The 12,192-nt window shown below is 49.0% G+C and overlaps 1 protein-coding gene across 1 annotated transcript; it reads left to right on the top strand.

Annotated features, from left to right (window-relative positions):
* The first annotated feature begins 5,893 nt into the window (after positions 1-5,893).
* Positions 5,894-8,305, top strand: LOC142915721 (uncharacterized). Its single transcript, XM_076061415.1, has one exon. The coding sequence runs from the start codon at positions 5,900-5,902 to the stop codon at positions 7,796-7,798; it is 1,899 nt and encodes a 632-aa protein (XP_075917530.1). The 5' UTR covers positions 5,894-5,899; the 3' UTR covers positions 7,799-8,305.
* Positions 8,306-12,192: the final 3,887 nt, after the last annotated feature.

Genomic DNA, 12,192 nt, shown 5'->3' with positions numbered 1-12,192 from the left:
GTGTGTGTCTGTGTGTGTCTCTGTGTGTCTCTGTAAGCCTCACGCAGCCCGTCAGGGAGACTACACGGGGGAGACATTTGTGTTGTGTTTGTGTCTCTGTGTGTGTCTGTGTATCTGTGTGTGTGTCTGTGTGTATCTATGTGTGTCTCTGTGTGTTGTGTGTGTGTCTCTGTGTGTGTGTCTCTGTGTGTGTGTCTCTGTGTGTGTGTGTCTCTGTGTGTGATGTGTGTGTCTCTGTGTGTGTGTCTCTGTGTGTGTCTCTGTGTGTGTGTCTCTGTGTGTCTCTGTAAGCCTCATGCAGCCCGTCAGGGAGACTACACGGGGAGACATTTGTGTTGTGTCTGTGTGTCTGTGTGTGTCTGTGTGTGTGTCTCTGTGTGTGTCTGTCTCTGTGTGTGTCTCTGTGTGTGTGTCTGTGTGTGTGTCTGTGTGTGTCTCTGTGTGTCTCTGTAAGCCTCACGCAGCCCGTCAGGGAGACTACACGGGGGAGACATTTGTGTTGTGTTTGTGTCTCTGTGTGTGTCTCTGTCTGTGTATCTGTGTGTGTGTCTGTGTGTATCTGTGTGTGTCTCTGTGTGTTGTGTGTGTGTCTCTGTGTGTGTGTCTCTGTGTGTGATGTGTGTGTGTCTCTGTGTGTGTGTCTCTGTGTGTGTCTCTGTGTGTGTGTCTCTGTGTGTGTGTCTTTGTGTGTCTCTGTAAGCCTCATGCAGCCCGTCAGGGAGACTACACGGGGAGACATTTGTGTTGTGTCTGTGTGTCTGTGTGTGTCTGTGTGTGTGTCTTTGTGTGTGTCTGTCTCTGTGTGTGTGTCTGTGTGTGTGTCTGTGTGTGTGTCTGTGTGTGTCTGTGTGTGTCTCTGTGTGTCTCTGTAAGCCTCACGCAGCCCGTCAGGGAGACTACACGGGGGAGACATTTGTGTTGTGTTTGTGTCTCTGTGTGTGTCTCTGTCTGTGTATCTGTGTGTGTGTCTGTGTGTATCTGTGTGTGTCTCTGTGTGTTGTGTGTGTGTCTCTGTGTGTGTGTCTCTGTGTGTGTGTCTCTGTGTGTGATGTGTGTGTCTGTGTGTGTGTGTCTCTGTGTGTGTGTCTCTGTGTGTGTGTGGTCCCCCTTTTTAAGAAGGGGGACCGCACAGACTGTAACAACTACAGGGGCATCTCACTCCTCAGTGTGCCGGGAAAGGTCCTGGCAAGGATTATTCAGCATCGCCTTGCCAGGCACGCTAAGGAGAGGCTTGCGGAGCCCCAATGCGGTTTCAGGAAAGGGCGGTCCTGCACAGATGCCATATTTTCTCTCCGTCTGCTACAGCAGAGGTGTAGGGAATTCCAACAAGACCTACATCTCTGCTTTATTGACCTGGTCAAGGCCTATGATACCATCAGTAGGCCTGGGCTCTGGGTCGTTCTTCGTGCTTTTGGAGTACCTGACCCTCTGCTCACGATCATTAAGGACCTTCATGATGGTGAGCGGGCCCGGGTAAAACAACGTGGCCGGGAGTCAGAGCCATTCCCTGTACACCTTGGGGTGCGACAGGGATGTCCTCTGGCTCCCACATTATTTAACATCTATTTTGACCACGTAGTTCGTGAAGCCTTCAATAGCTGTACCGGGGGAATCTCCTGGAGCGTGCCACTAAGAGGTGGGGCCTTACCATCAGCCCCACCAAAACTAAGCACCTGCCTGGGTATTTTGTACCATCGGACACTCCACCCCCACAACTCCCAATCGGTGATGGGGCAGTTGTGGAGAGAGTGGAGAGTTTCCCATACCTGGGCAGTGTGCTTATGACTGGCTCCAGTTTAACAGCAGAGGTCTCACTCCGAATCAGTCGAGCGGCAATATCTTTTCATCGGTTGCGTAACGCTGTGTGGAAGCTACCTGGTCTGTCGCTCCACACTAAGCTTCAGGTCTTCTCGGCCACGGTCATTCCCTCCCTTCTCTACGCTTGCGAAATGTGGACCCCCCTAATGGAACATCTTCGCCGGTTAGAAACATTTAGGCTGGCCTGCCTACGATCCATCCTGGGTTTAACCAGACTGGATTGTGTGAGGAGCTCACAAATCCTTGAAAGATCTGGGCAGGGTCCCATCGGTGAGCTCCTCCGGCAGGCAAGGCTGCGATGGCTGGGTCATGTAGCCCGCATGCCCAGCCACCGCATGCCGAAACAGCTTTTGTTTGGCCGAATTGAGGGGGCTAAGCGGGCGCGGCACGGGCTAGAGAAGAGATGGAGTGATGTGATACAGGAGGACGTGGAGCTGAGTGGACTTGCCGATGACTGATACCAGCGGTGTCAAGATCGGCCTCTGTGGAGGAGGCTCGTGAAGGATGCTACTGGGCAGTTGGAGGCAGTCGCCCTCCAACAACAACGGAGGGCGGAGGAGCGACGCTCAGAACGAGCGGAGCGCCGGGTGGCTAAAGCACAGCAGGTTGGCACAGTAGGGGGCACAGGTGGTGCATCAGCCAGTCATCTCAGTCAGTCGACCCGTGGCACCTGGGTCTGCCCAGTGACCTCCTGCCAGCGGGCGTTCGACACTTCACGTGGCCTCAGGGTGCACATAGCCTGGCACAAGCGTCGTGGTGACGTCACCGCCACTTAGTGGCGAATGGCGGTTGTTGTTATTGTTGTGTCTGTGTGTCTGTGTGTGTGTCTGTGTGTTTGTGTCTGTGTGTCTGTGTGTGTGTCTGTGTGTGTGTCTGTGTGTGTGTGTCTGTGTGTCTGTGTGTGTGTGTGTCTGTGTGCTGGGAAAGGTCCTGGCAAGGATTATTCAGCATCGCCTTGCCAGGCACGCTGAGGAGAGGCTTGCGGAGCCCCAATGCGGTTTCAGGAAAGGGTGGTCCTGCATAGATGCCATATTTTCTGTCCGTCTGCTACAGCAGAGGTGTCGGGAACTCCAACAAGACCTACATCTCTGCTTTATTGACCTGGTCAAGGCCTATGATACCATCAGTAGGCCTGGGCTCTGGGTCATTCTTCGTGTTTTTGGCGTACCTGACCCTCTGCTCACGATCATTAAGGACCTTCATGATGGTGAGCGGGCGCGGGTAAAACTACGTGGCCGGGAGTCAGAGCCATTCTCTGTACACCTTGGGGTGCAACAGGGATGTCCTCTGGCTCCCACATTATTTAACATCTATTTTGACCACGTAGTTCGTGAAGCCTTCAATAGCTGTACCGGGGGAATCTCCATATGGTCCAGATATAATGGGAGGCTGATCGATGCCCGGGTGCGGTCACCGCCACTTAGTGGCGAATGGCGGTTGTTGTGTGCGTGCGTGTGTACTGTGCGTGTGTGTGTACTGTGTGTGCACTGTGCGTGTGTGTGTGTACTGTGCGTGTGTGTGTGTAACGTGTGTGGCGGTAGTCTAGCGGTTAGTGCGCTGCTCTACGAACATAACGACCCGAGTTTGATTCCCGCCCACAGCCAACACCCAGTGACGATTATTTGAACCGGTTCTGGGCCTCCCCTAGGTCGACTCAGCCTCAAGTGAGTACCCGGTGCGGTGTGCAAGCATCGCTACTGGGGAGACAAAGGCGGTCGGGCACGGTGCTGGCCACCCATTCCCTTCGCGTGCCGCGCCGGCCTTCATAGGTGGAGCTGATACTTGCTAACAGCACTTGCCCCAACAGTCTGTTAAGGCTACACGGGGGATCTTTGTCTTTGTATCACCACCCAGGAGTCACGGAGCTTTTGAGGCTCCGAGCCACGTGGGGATCCACAACAGCGTGAGGCGGTGCCACTCACAGGTGAGACTCGGGGATATGTGATTTCTAATCGATAGCCATCCGTCGGTTAACCCATCGCAACTGCTGAGTCTGTCACGCGACTTCCTCCTTCCAGCGAGCCTTTGATGCTTCACGTGGCCTCAAAGTGTACACAGTGTGTACGTATACACAATAATGTCCACGTTGTTGTTGCTGAGTTCACGCACTCATGGGAGGGGGCAATGGAAAATGAATCTGAATCAACTTAAACTCCATCCCCATGAGCTCATGAAGTGCCAGCGGGAGGTGTACCTCGCTAGTGACGTCATGTCACCAAGGTATTCACACTCCCCCAACCCCCGTCCACTGCGTCCTTGAGCGTGACGTCACCTCCGCTTGGGTCACTGCCGATATCAATCCAGTGCCAATCCTTATTTGGGCAAAGCTACACCCAGTGACTGGCGGTACATTAACATAATGTATTCGTTTAAACCGTCGAGAGTTTATTGCGACGGGTTCAGCAGCCACGCCCCATCCCTCGACATATGGGCCGGACTCATTAACATAATTTATTCAGTTACAGCCGCTCATTGTGGGAGGGGCGTGTTTCTTAACCCGGAAGTGACGTCATGTCACCAGCTTACCCACGTGACGTCGCGAGGTAACAGGAGGCTGCTGATCCGCGCTTGCACTGAAATCCGAGGTGAGAAATTCTCATGGTTGTGGTGGTGGTGGTTGTTGTTGTTGTTTACCAAGGTAGAGCCTCTCTCTTGTAGGGATGTCAGTTGAGTAGCAGCGAGCATGGGAATCGATGTCCAGGTTGGAACTTTACAACGTTGGGCCTAGCCACACGGGGCCTTGCCTCCTGCCCTCGCCTGATTGCATTCACTTTAATTATCTCGCTTAAGTTTAATTTGTCTTCACCCGGCTCGCCACTTTGTAACTTTGTTTTATTGTAAATATTCACGCAGTTTTTATTTTCATTTTTTTCACCAGGCCAAGCCCGCTTGAGCTGCTATACCGCTCTTGTTATCAGAAGCGACCTGCCCACAACAACACAAGGTGAGGCTTTGTCAACGTGTGTGAATGTTTTGACTTAAAACTTTGGTGACTGCAGGAATTAATATTCTTGGTTCTTTCGGTAAAGTCACGTAGATAGAAAATAAAATTAAAATAACAATAAAATAAAAAATTGAAAATAAAGCAAAAAACCCACGACGTTTCGATCGCAACACAAGTGGTCTTTATCTTATTGAATTTAATCTGTTATTTTTATTTTCTATCTATGTGACTTGACTGAAAGAACCAACAATACGTGTGTCAATGTATCTATCGGTCAAAGACGCTAAGCGCGTGCCGCTGTTTACTCTGAATGTGTGGAGGGGAACACCTTCACCACGGGGAGAGAGAGACAGAGACACGGATAGCCTCGGCTATGTTGATTATCCTCGATTCATTACTTGGTGGAGTGAGGAAGAATTAATGCTGAGCAGATGAAGGTGACCAGGCATGGTTCTGGTCACACCGCTACCTGTTTACCTATGGCAGTGTGTGACAGTGTCAAGTTTGTGTTTGAAGTAAAGTCTATTAACTCTGTTGAACACGGAGGTTATATCAAAACAATAGTTTATTTTTGTTTTCCTCTGGAACTCTTACTAAGAATGGAAACAGGAGGTGAACACAGCACACACATGCAGCTGAATTCGGAACTGTTCATCCCAGCATTCAAGGACATCTGAGCCTGGATTCACACCTCTAAGTTGCGATTGAACATTAATTCATGCATTTATGCAAACCACAAATAGTATTGTTTTCAACACCTTTTGCTATGTCAGCTGAATTTAGCTTTCATAAATATTCCTTTTGTAGTCAGACAGCCAAATTTGTGTGCTTAGAGTTTTGGGTTAACATTCATCTTGGAAGATATGAAGGCTTCCAGGCATATTAATGACATTTTCCCTCTCATTGTGTGCCATAACAGCCCGTGGAGAGAAACCCTTCAGGTGCACTCTGTGCGGGAAGGCGTTTGCACGTTCATCAAATCTGATGAATTTGTGAAACTTTTTCACTACATCATGAATATATTAATAAGTATAGACGTGTAAGTCACGTGTGCATTCCTCTGTGCCTGACGTGTAGATGGTGTGGATATTATTTTTTTCTGTCTGCAGCTGACGCTTCCTCTGCAGAATTGGTCTGATGGAGCAAAGGCACTCAGCGCAGCTCGGTACGACAAGTCAACAATGCGACCAGCGTGCATACAGCACGGACCGGACTGGAAATCTGACACGGCACCAGAGAAGTCACACAGGAGAGAAACCCTTCAAATGTACTGTGTGTAACAAGGCATTTGCATGGCCATCAGTTTTTCAGAACCACCAGAGAACACACAAGGGAGAGAAACCCTTCAGGTGCACGATGTGCGGGATGGCGTTTGCACAGTCATATAATCTTGTAACACACCAGAGAACACACACGGGAGAGAAACCCTTCAAGTGCAGTGTGTGTGGGAAGGCATTTTCACATTTATCTACTCTTAAAACACACCAGAGAACACACACGGGAGAGAAACCCTTCAGGTGCACGATGTGCGGGATGGCGTTTGCACAGTCATGTAATCTAGTAACACACCAGAGAACACACACAGGAGAGAAACCCTTCAATTGCAGTGTGTGTGGGAAGACATTTTCAGATTCATTTGCTCTTAAAACACACCACAGAACACACATGGGAGAGAAACCCTTCAAGTGCAGTGTGTGTGGAAAGGCATTTTCAGATTCATCTACTCTTAAAAAACACCAGAGAACACACACGGGAGAGAAACCCTTCAGGTGCAGTGTGTGTCGGAAGACATTTTCAGGTTCATCTGCTCTTAAAACACACCAGAGAACACACACGGGAGAGAAACCCTTCAAGTGCAGTGTGTGTGGGAAGGCATTTGCACAGTCATCTGCTCTTAAAAAACACCAGAGAACACACACGGGAGAGAAACCCTTCAAGTGCACTGTATGTGGGAAGGCATTTGTACAGTCATTTGCTCTTAAAACACACCAGAGAACACACACGGGAGAGAAACCCTTCAGGTGCAGTGTGTGTGGGAAGACATTTTCACAGTCATCTGCTCTTAAAACACACCAGAGTACACACACGGGAGAGAAACCCTTCAAGTGCAGTGTGTGTGGGAAGGCATTTTCAGATGCATCTACTCTTAAAAAACACCAGAGAACACACACGGGAGAGAAACCCTTCAGGTGCAGTTTGTGTCGGAAGACATTTTCAGGTTCATCTGCTCTTAAAACACACCAGAGAACACACACGGGAGAGAAACCCTTCAAGTGCAGTGTGTGTGGGAAGGCATTTGCACAGTCATCTGCTCTTAAAAAACACCAGAGAACACACACGGGAGAGAAACCCTTCAAGTGCACTGTGTGTGGGAAGACATTTTCAGATTCATCTGCTCTTAAAACACACCAGAGAACACACACGGGAGAGAAACCCTTCAGGTGCAGTGTGTGTGGGAAGACATTTTCACAGTCATCTGCTCTTAAAACACACCAGAGTACACACACGGGAGAGAAACCCTTCAAGTGCAGTGTGTGTGGGAAGGCATTTTCACAGTCATCTGCTCTTAAAACACACCAGAGAACACAGAAGCATCAGAAGATCCACAAGGAGTGCAGTCTGAAATCAGCTTGTGAAAGTCAAAGTGCCGCAATTAGCCCACCCCTCATGAACCACGAACCGGAAGAAAATCCCAGCTTGGACACTTTTAAAGGTATTGAGGTGAAATGTGAAGATGTGATGGTGAAATGTGAAGAGGTAATGGTGAAATGTGAAGAGGTGATGGTGAAGAGGGAAGAGGTGATGGTGAAGAGGGAAGAAGTGATGGTGAAGAGCGAAGAAGTGAAGGTAAAATGTGAAGATGAAGATTCAACTCCAAAATGGGACCTTCACATCGATGGAGGCAACGTAAAGCAGGAGGAGAATTCTGACTGTGAGGCAGATCGAGGCAACTCCCAGAAGTTTGTGGAAGTGGAGGTGTGGGTGGACTTCCTCCGAGACAATACAAAGTCAAGTGGTGACCCGGTAGATGTGTAAGCCAGAGAAGATGTCGCTCCAATAGATGCACCTTTGTCATAGGCCTTTAATGACAAGACCGTGAAGTTGGACACTCAGTTCCTAGGTGCAACCTGCAGAGTAAGGGCGGCCAATCTTTGTGGACCTGTGGGTTGGGTAGATCTCTAGCCAGGAACAAGAGACAATAAGCTCCCAAGCATTCACTATGTTATCATAATTGCATTTACACGGTGCTTGCTTTATCGCCTCGGCAACTCGGAGTTTTGTGTCGTACCTCGTCTGAAGCACTCAAAGAGCATCCCCAAGTAGCAGCTGCCCCTGTGTGGCACAAGGTGGTGGCCCTGCACCGGCCTGCATGTGGACAAGAGCCTGTCAGTAGGGGGCGATGATTGATGCGTTATCTCAGTTGTGTAGTTTGTAGGTAATCTTGATTCGAAGCTTTCGTGACTGCAGGAATCCACACTCTTGAGTTCTTTCGGTAAAGTCACCACGTGGGTAGAAACATAACAGACCACGGCGTTTAGATCACAACACAAGCAATCGTCATCAGGTGGGACAACCACAGCAAGATAAACTGCTGAAGTAGTAGGCGCCTACTACTTCAGCAGTTTCTTCTTATTGCTGCTGTGCTTGTCCCACCTGATGACGATTGCTTGTGTTGCCATCGAAGTGCCGTGATCTATTATTTGTAGCGTAATGTTTAGAATTTGATACATTTTGACCCAGACGCCAGCATGCAACGGCCTACTCGTTTTGAATGACGCAACAATAGTACGTTGTACATACACTGTTAAGCAGACGGTGCGTATTTGTAAAATAACTTCTTGTTAATACGATGTAACGTGATGCAGTCAATTTCGCTGCAGTAATTCAATTTTGTTAATATGCCCGTCAATGATTTAGAATGAATGCTTGTCTGATTGTGCGCGTGCATGTAACATTTTGTCTGAGGGTCAAACATTGAATAAGTGATGTTAGGACAAAGTGTGTGTGTGTGTGTGTTTGGAAGTAACCTGTATAGAGAACTCGGGTGAGACCCGTTGTTCTTGTGATACAGGTCAAAGTGTACTTTTGTGTTTCACGAAGTGTCTGCCTCTGGAGCAACTCATTGTCTTTGAAATAGGGAGCACGCTCGGATCATTCATCAGTTACAAGGCATACCACTTGAAAGTTACACGTTTATGAGGAGGTACATTCTCTACAACACGAATTGTAGTTTTGTCTTATGTGTTGACGTAGATTTTGTCTAACTGGGACTAGAAATGCTCCTTGCTGATTCACGTCTGGATGTTAGTTACCTATCGGTTGAAGCAAACCCCACTGCTGTTGTTGAGACGCTGTGCACCAATAAGGGTCCAACACATTGACGGCCTTCAGGCCAGGAAAGTCACAACATTTGCACACGAAGGACGCATTCACGCAAGTACCCCATGCTCCGTTTTGAAGTTTTAAAATGAAACATCTTTGAATTGTGTTGTGTTTTGAATTAGATGATTTTATTTCTTCATTAAAAGCTTGTATCAATTTACATCTGGAAGACTTCATTGAAAAGGACATTTTTTGTGAATTTTCTCTCAACGTTAAGTAGATGGCCTTGCCGGGGGTTCGGTTCGATGCGGACTTTCACCTGTTTGGGATTGCGGGATCGAGATAAGGCGACACGGAGCTGCTGGCCGTGCGAGAAGACCGCCGTCTGCAGATCGATTCCAACGTAATCGAACGTCTGTCCCTGCGCCTCCGTCGTCCATGCAGGGAGTGCGTAGGTTTGCAGCGCCCCCTGCATGAAAACAACGGAAAGTGCAGCGCTCATCACAGATAGATAAAGTTGTGCTCTTATATTTAAAATGTTATTTTATAAAGTGATGTTGAAATCGAAAAGTGTTTGGCCAGTTCATGATTGCAATCAGATTGATTCATTTATTATGAACCACATATTTGGCTTTTGTGGTCCTGTTGAGCTAAAGTTGGAAAAAGTCCGTGACTATAACTTCGCTCAATATTGTAAACGTGTTTCTATTATTTAGTTATTGTTTAATACAAACTACTTCAGATAATGGGTTTCAAGATGTACTTGAATGGCACGTTCGTTGTTCCGGTGTTTAATGGCTTGGACGTCATGGCAAATGGTGTATGACGTCACAAAGCAGTCCTTAAAAGGGCCTCAATGCACGTTGGTGTGTGACGTCTCAAAGCAGTCCTTACAAGGGCCTCAATGCACGTTGGTGTATGACGTCACAAAGCAGTCCTTATAAGGGCCTCAATGCACGTTGGTGTATGACGTCACAAAGCAGTCCTTACAAGGGCCTCAATGCACGTTGGTGTATGATGTCGCAAAGCAGTCCTCATAAGGGCCTCAATGCACGTTAGTGTATGACGTCACAAAGCAGTCCTTATAAGGGCCTCAATGCACGTTGGTGTAGGACGTCACAAAGCAGTCCTTACAAGGGCCTCAATGCACGTTGGTGTATGACGTCACAAAGCAGTCCTTATAAGGGCCTCAATGCACGTTGATGTATGACGTCACAAAGCAGTCACGAGGCCGTCCCACAGCGCGACAAACGTGGTTTCCTCCTCCACCCCCCCTCCCCACCGAAATCTTTGGCCTTTCCGCGGTGAGAGCGTGGAGCGGTTTTGCAATTTTTGCAAAATTTGGGCACAAAGCGGCGGTAATACGACAAAGCTGCAAACGTCACCCACCGACGTGGGGGTTGGCCATGTTGCGCACGCACGCAGTTTTGTTGGGGTCCGTGGCTATCCCGGACTCGCTGACGATGTGCCCCAAGTAGCGAGATGACACTCCTGTGCTTTAAACGTAAGATTGGCCGCCAGAACGTTTAACAAACACCGATCGCGACCGCTGCAGCTGCTCCTGGAACATGCATCCGAAGACGATCACGTGGTCCAAATAAATAAGGCACGAGTCCCATTGGAGGCCTGCTAGGACCAGCTGCGTGAGTCGCTGGAACGTGACCGGAGCCGAGTGGAGTCCCATCGGGAGACAATTAAACTGGAACAGAGCCCGAGGTGTTCAGAACGCAGGATTTGGTTTAGAGCTCTCATCAAGAGGCAACTGCCAACACCCCGACGACAAGTCAAGTGTGGTAGAAAACCCACACGGCCGACAGGGCATCCAAAGAATCGTCCATCCGTGGGAGCGGGTGTGCATCTGCCACGGAGACCCTGTTCAATTTGTGGAAATCCACGCGAAGCCGCAGACTCCCATCGTGTTTCTTAACGGGAACAACGAGAGCTCCCCTCGTCGACCGCAGTGGCGAACGTGGTCCTCCTCCTGACGACTGAGCCCGTGTGAATTCTGGCGTACTGAAGCGGCGTTGCCTGTGTCAATGCGGTGCTGCCATCAGGGACGTGCGGCCAAAGTGTCATATTTACCCTGACTGAAAATGTTTTGAAAATTCGCCCCGCCGCTCGCCGGATAAAATCGGAATTCTTGCAGCGCAGCGCGTCCATCCATGATTCGCCCGGCTCGCTCCTCCGCTTCACCGTGGCCACGAGACATCTGTGGTCGCCTTGCCGGCCTCCCCACGACACGCGGCCACTGCGTGGGCCAGAACGGTGCCCGCCTGGACGACCGCAGCACCCAGGCCGACGTTGAACACTCTGAACGGCTACGTATGCATAGTCACACCGTTAGTGTCAGTAGCATAACTCTCAACCACTTATCAGTGCCCTACCTTATCACAGACCAACTCAGACCTTACTGATCACCCCGTGGCCCTTATAAATCTCAACGTTCATCCTATACATTATACTACACTATACACTACACAGCTGTCAACCCCTTATCGGCGCTCTGCCTTATTACAGACCAATTCAGACCTTGTCGATCACCCCGTGCCCCTTATAAATCTCAACGTTCATCCTATACATTATACTACACTATACACTACACAGCTGTCAACCCCTTATCAGTGCCCTACCTTATTACAGACCAATTCAGACCTTACTGATCACCCTGTGCCCCTTATAAATCTCAACGTTCATCCTATACATTATACTACACTATACACTACACAGCTGTCAACCCCTTATCAGTGCCCTACCTTATTACAGACCAATTCAGACCTTACTGATCACCCCGTGCCCCTTATAAATCTCAACGTTCATCCTATACATTATACTACACTATACACTACACAGCTGTCAACCCCTTATCAGTGCCCTACCTTATTACAGACCAATTCAGACCTTACTGATCACCCCGTGCCCCTTATAAATCTCAACGTTCATCCTATACATTATACTACACTATACACTACACAGCTGTCAACCCCTTATCAGTGCCCTACCTTATTACAGACCAATTCAGACCTTACTGATCACCCCGTGCCCCTTATAAATCTCAACGTTCATCCTATACATTATACTACACTATACACTACACAGCTGTCAACCCC

The sequence above is a fragment of the Petromyzon marinus genome, unplaced genomic scaffold (assembly GCF_048934315.1).
Source record: "Petromyzon marinus isolate PM22_M1 ecotype Great Lakes invasive population unplaced genomic scaffold, UKy_Petmar_22M1.pri1.0 PM_G_Scaffold_34, whole genome shotgun sequence".
In the NCBI taxonomy this organism is placed as follows: Eukaryota; Metazoa; Chordata; class Hyperoartia; order Petromyzontiformes; family Petromyzontidae; genus Petromyzon; species Petromyzon marinus.
This window is presented reverse-complemented; position numbering and strand designations above follow the sequence as displayed.

Bases quoted from the DNA above. Each gene is read 5' to 3' on its own strand.
- LOC142915721 (XM_076061415.1), top strand. From the start codon at position 5,900: ATGGAGCAAAGGCACTCAGCGCAGCTCGGTACGACAAGTCAACAATGC.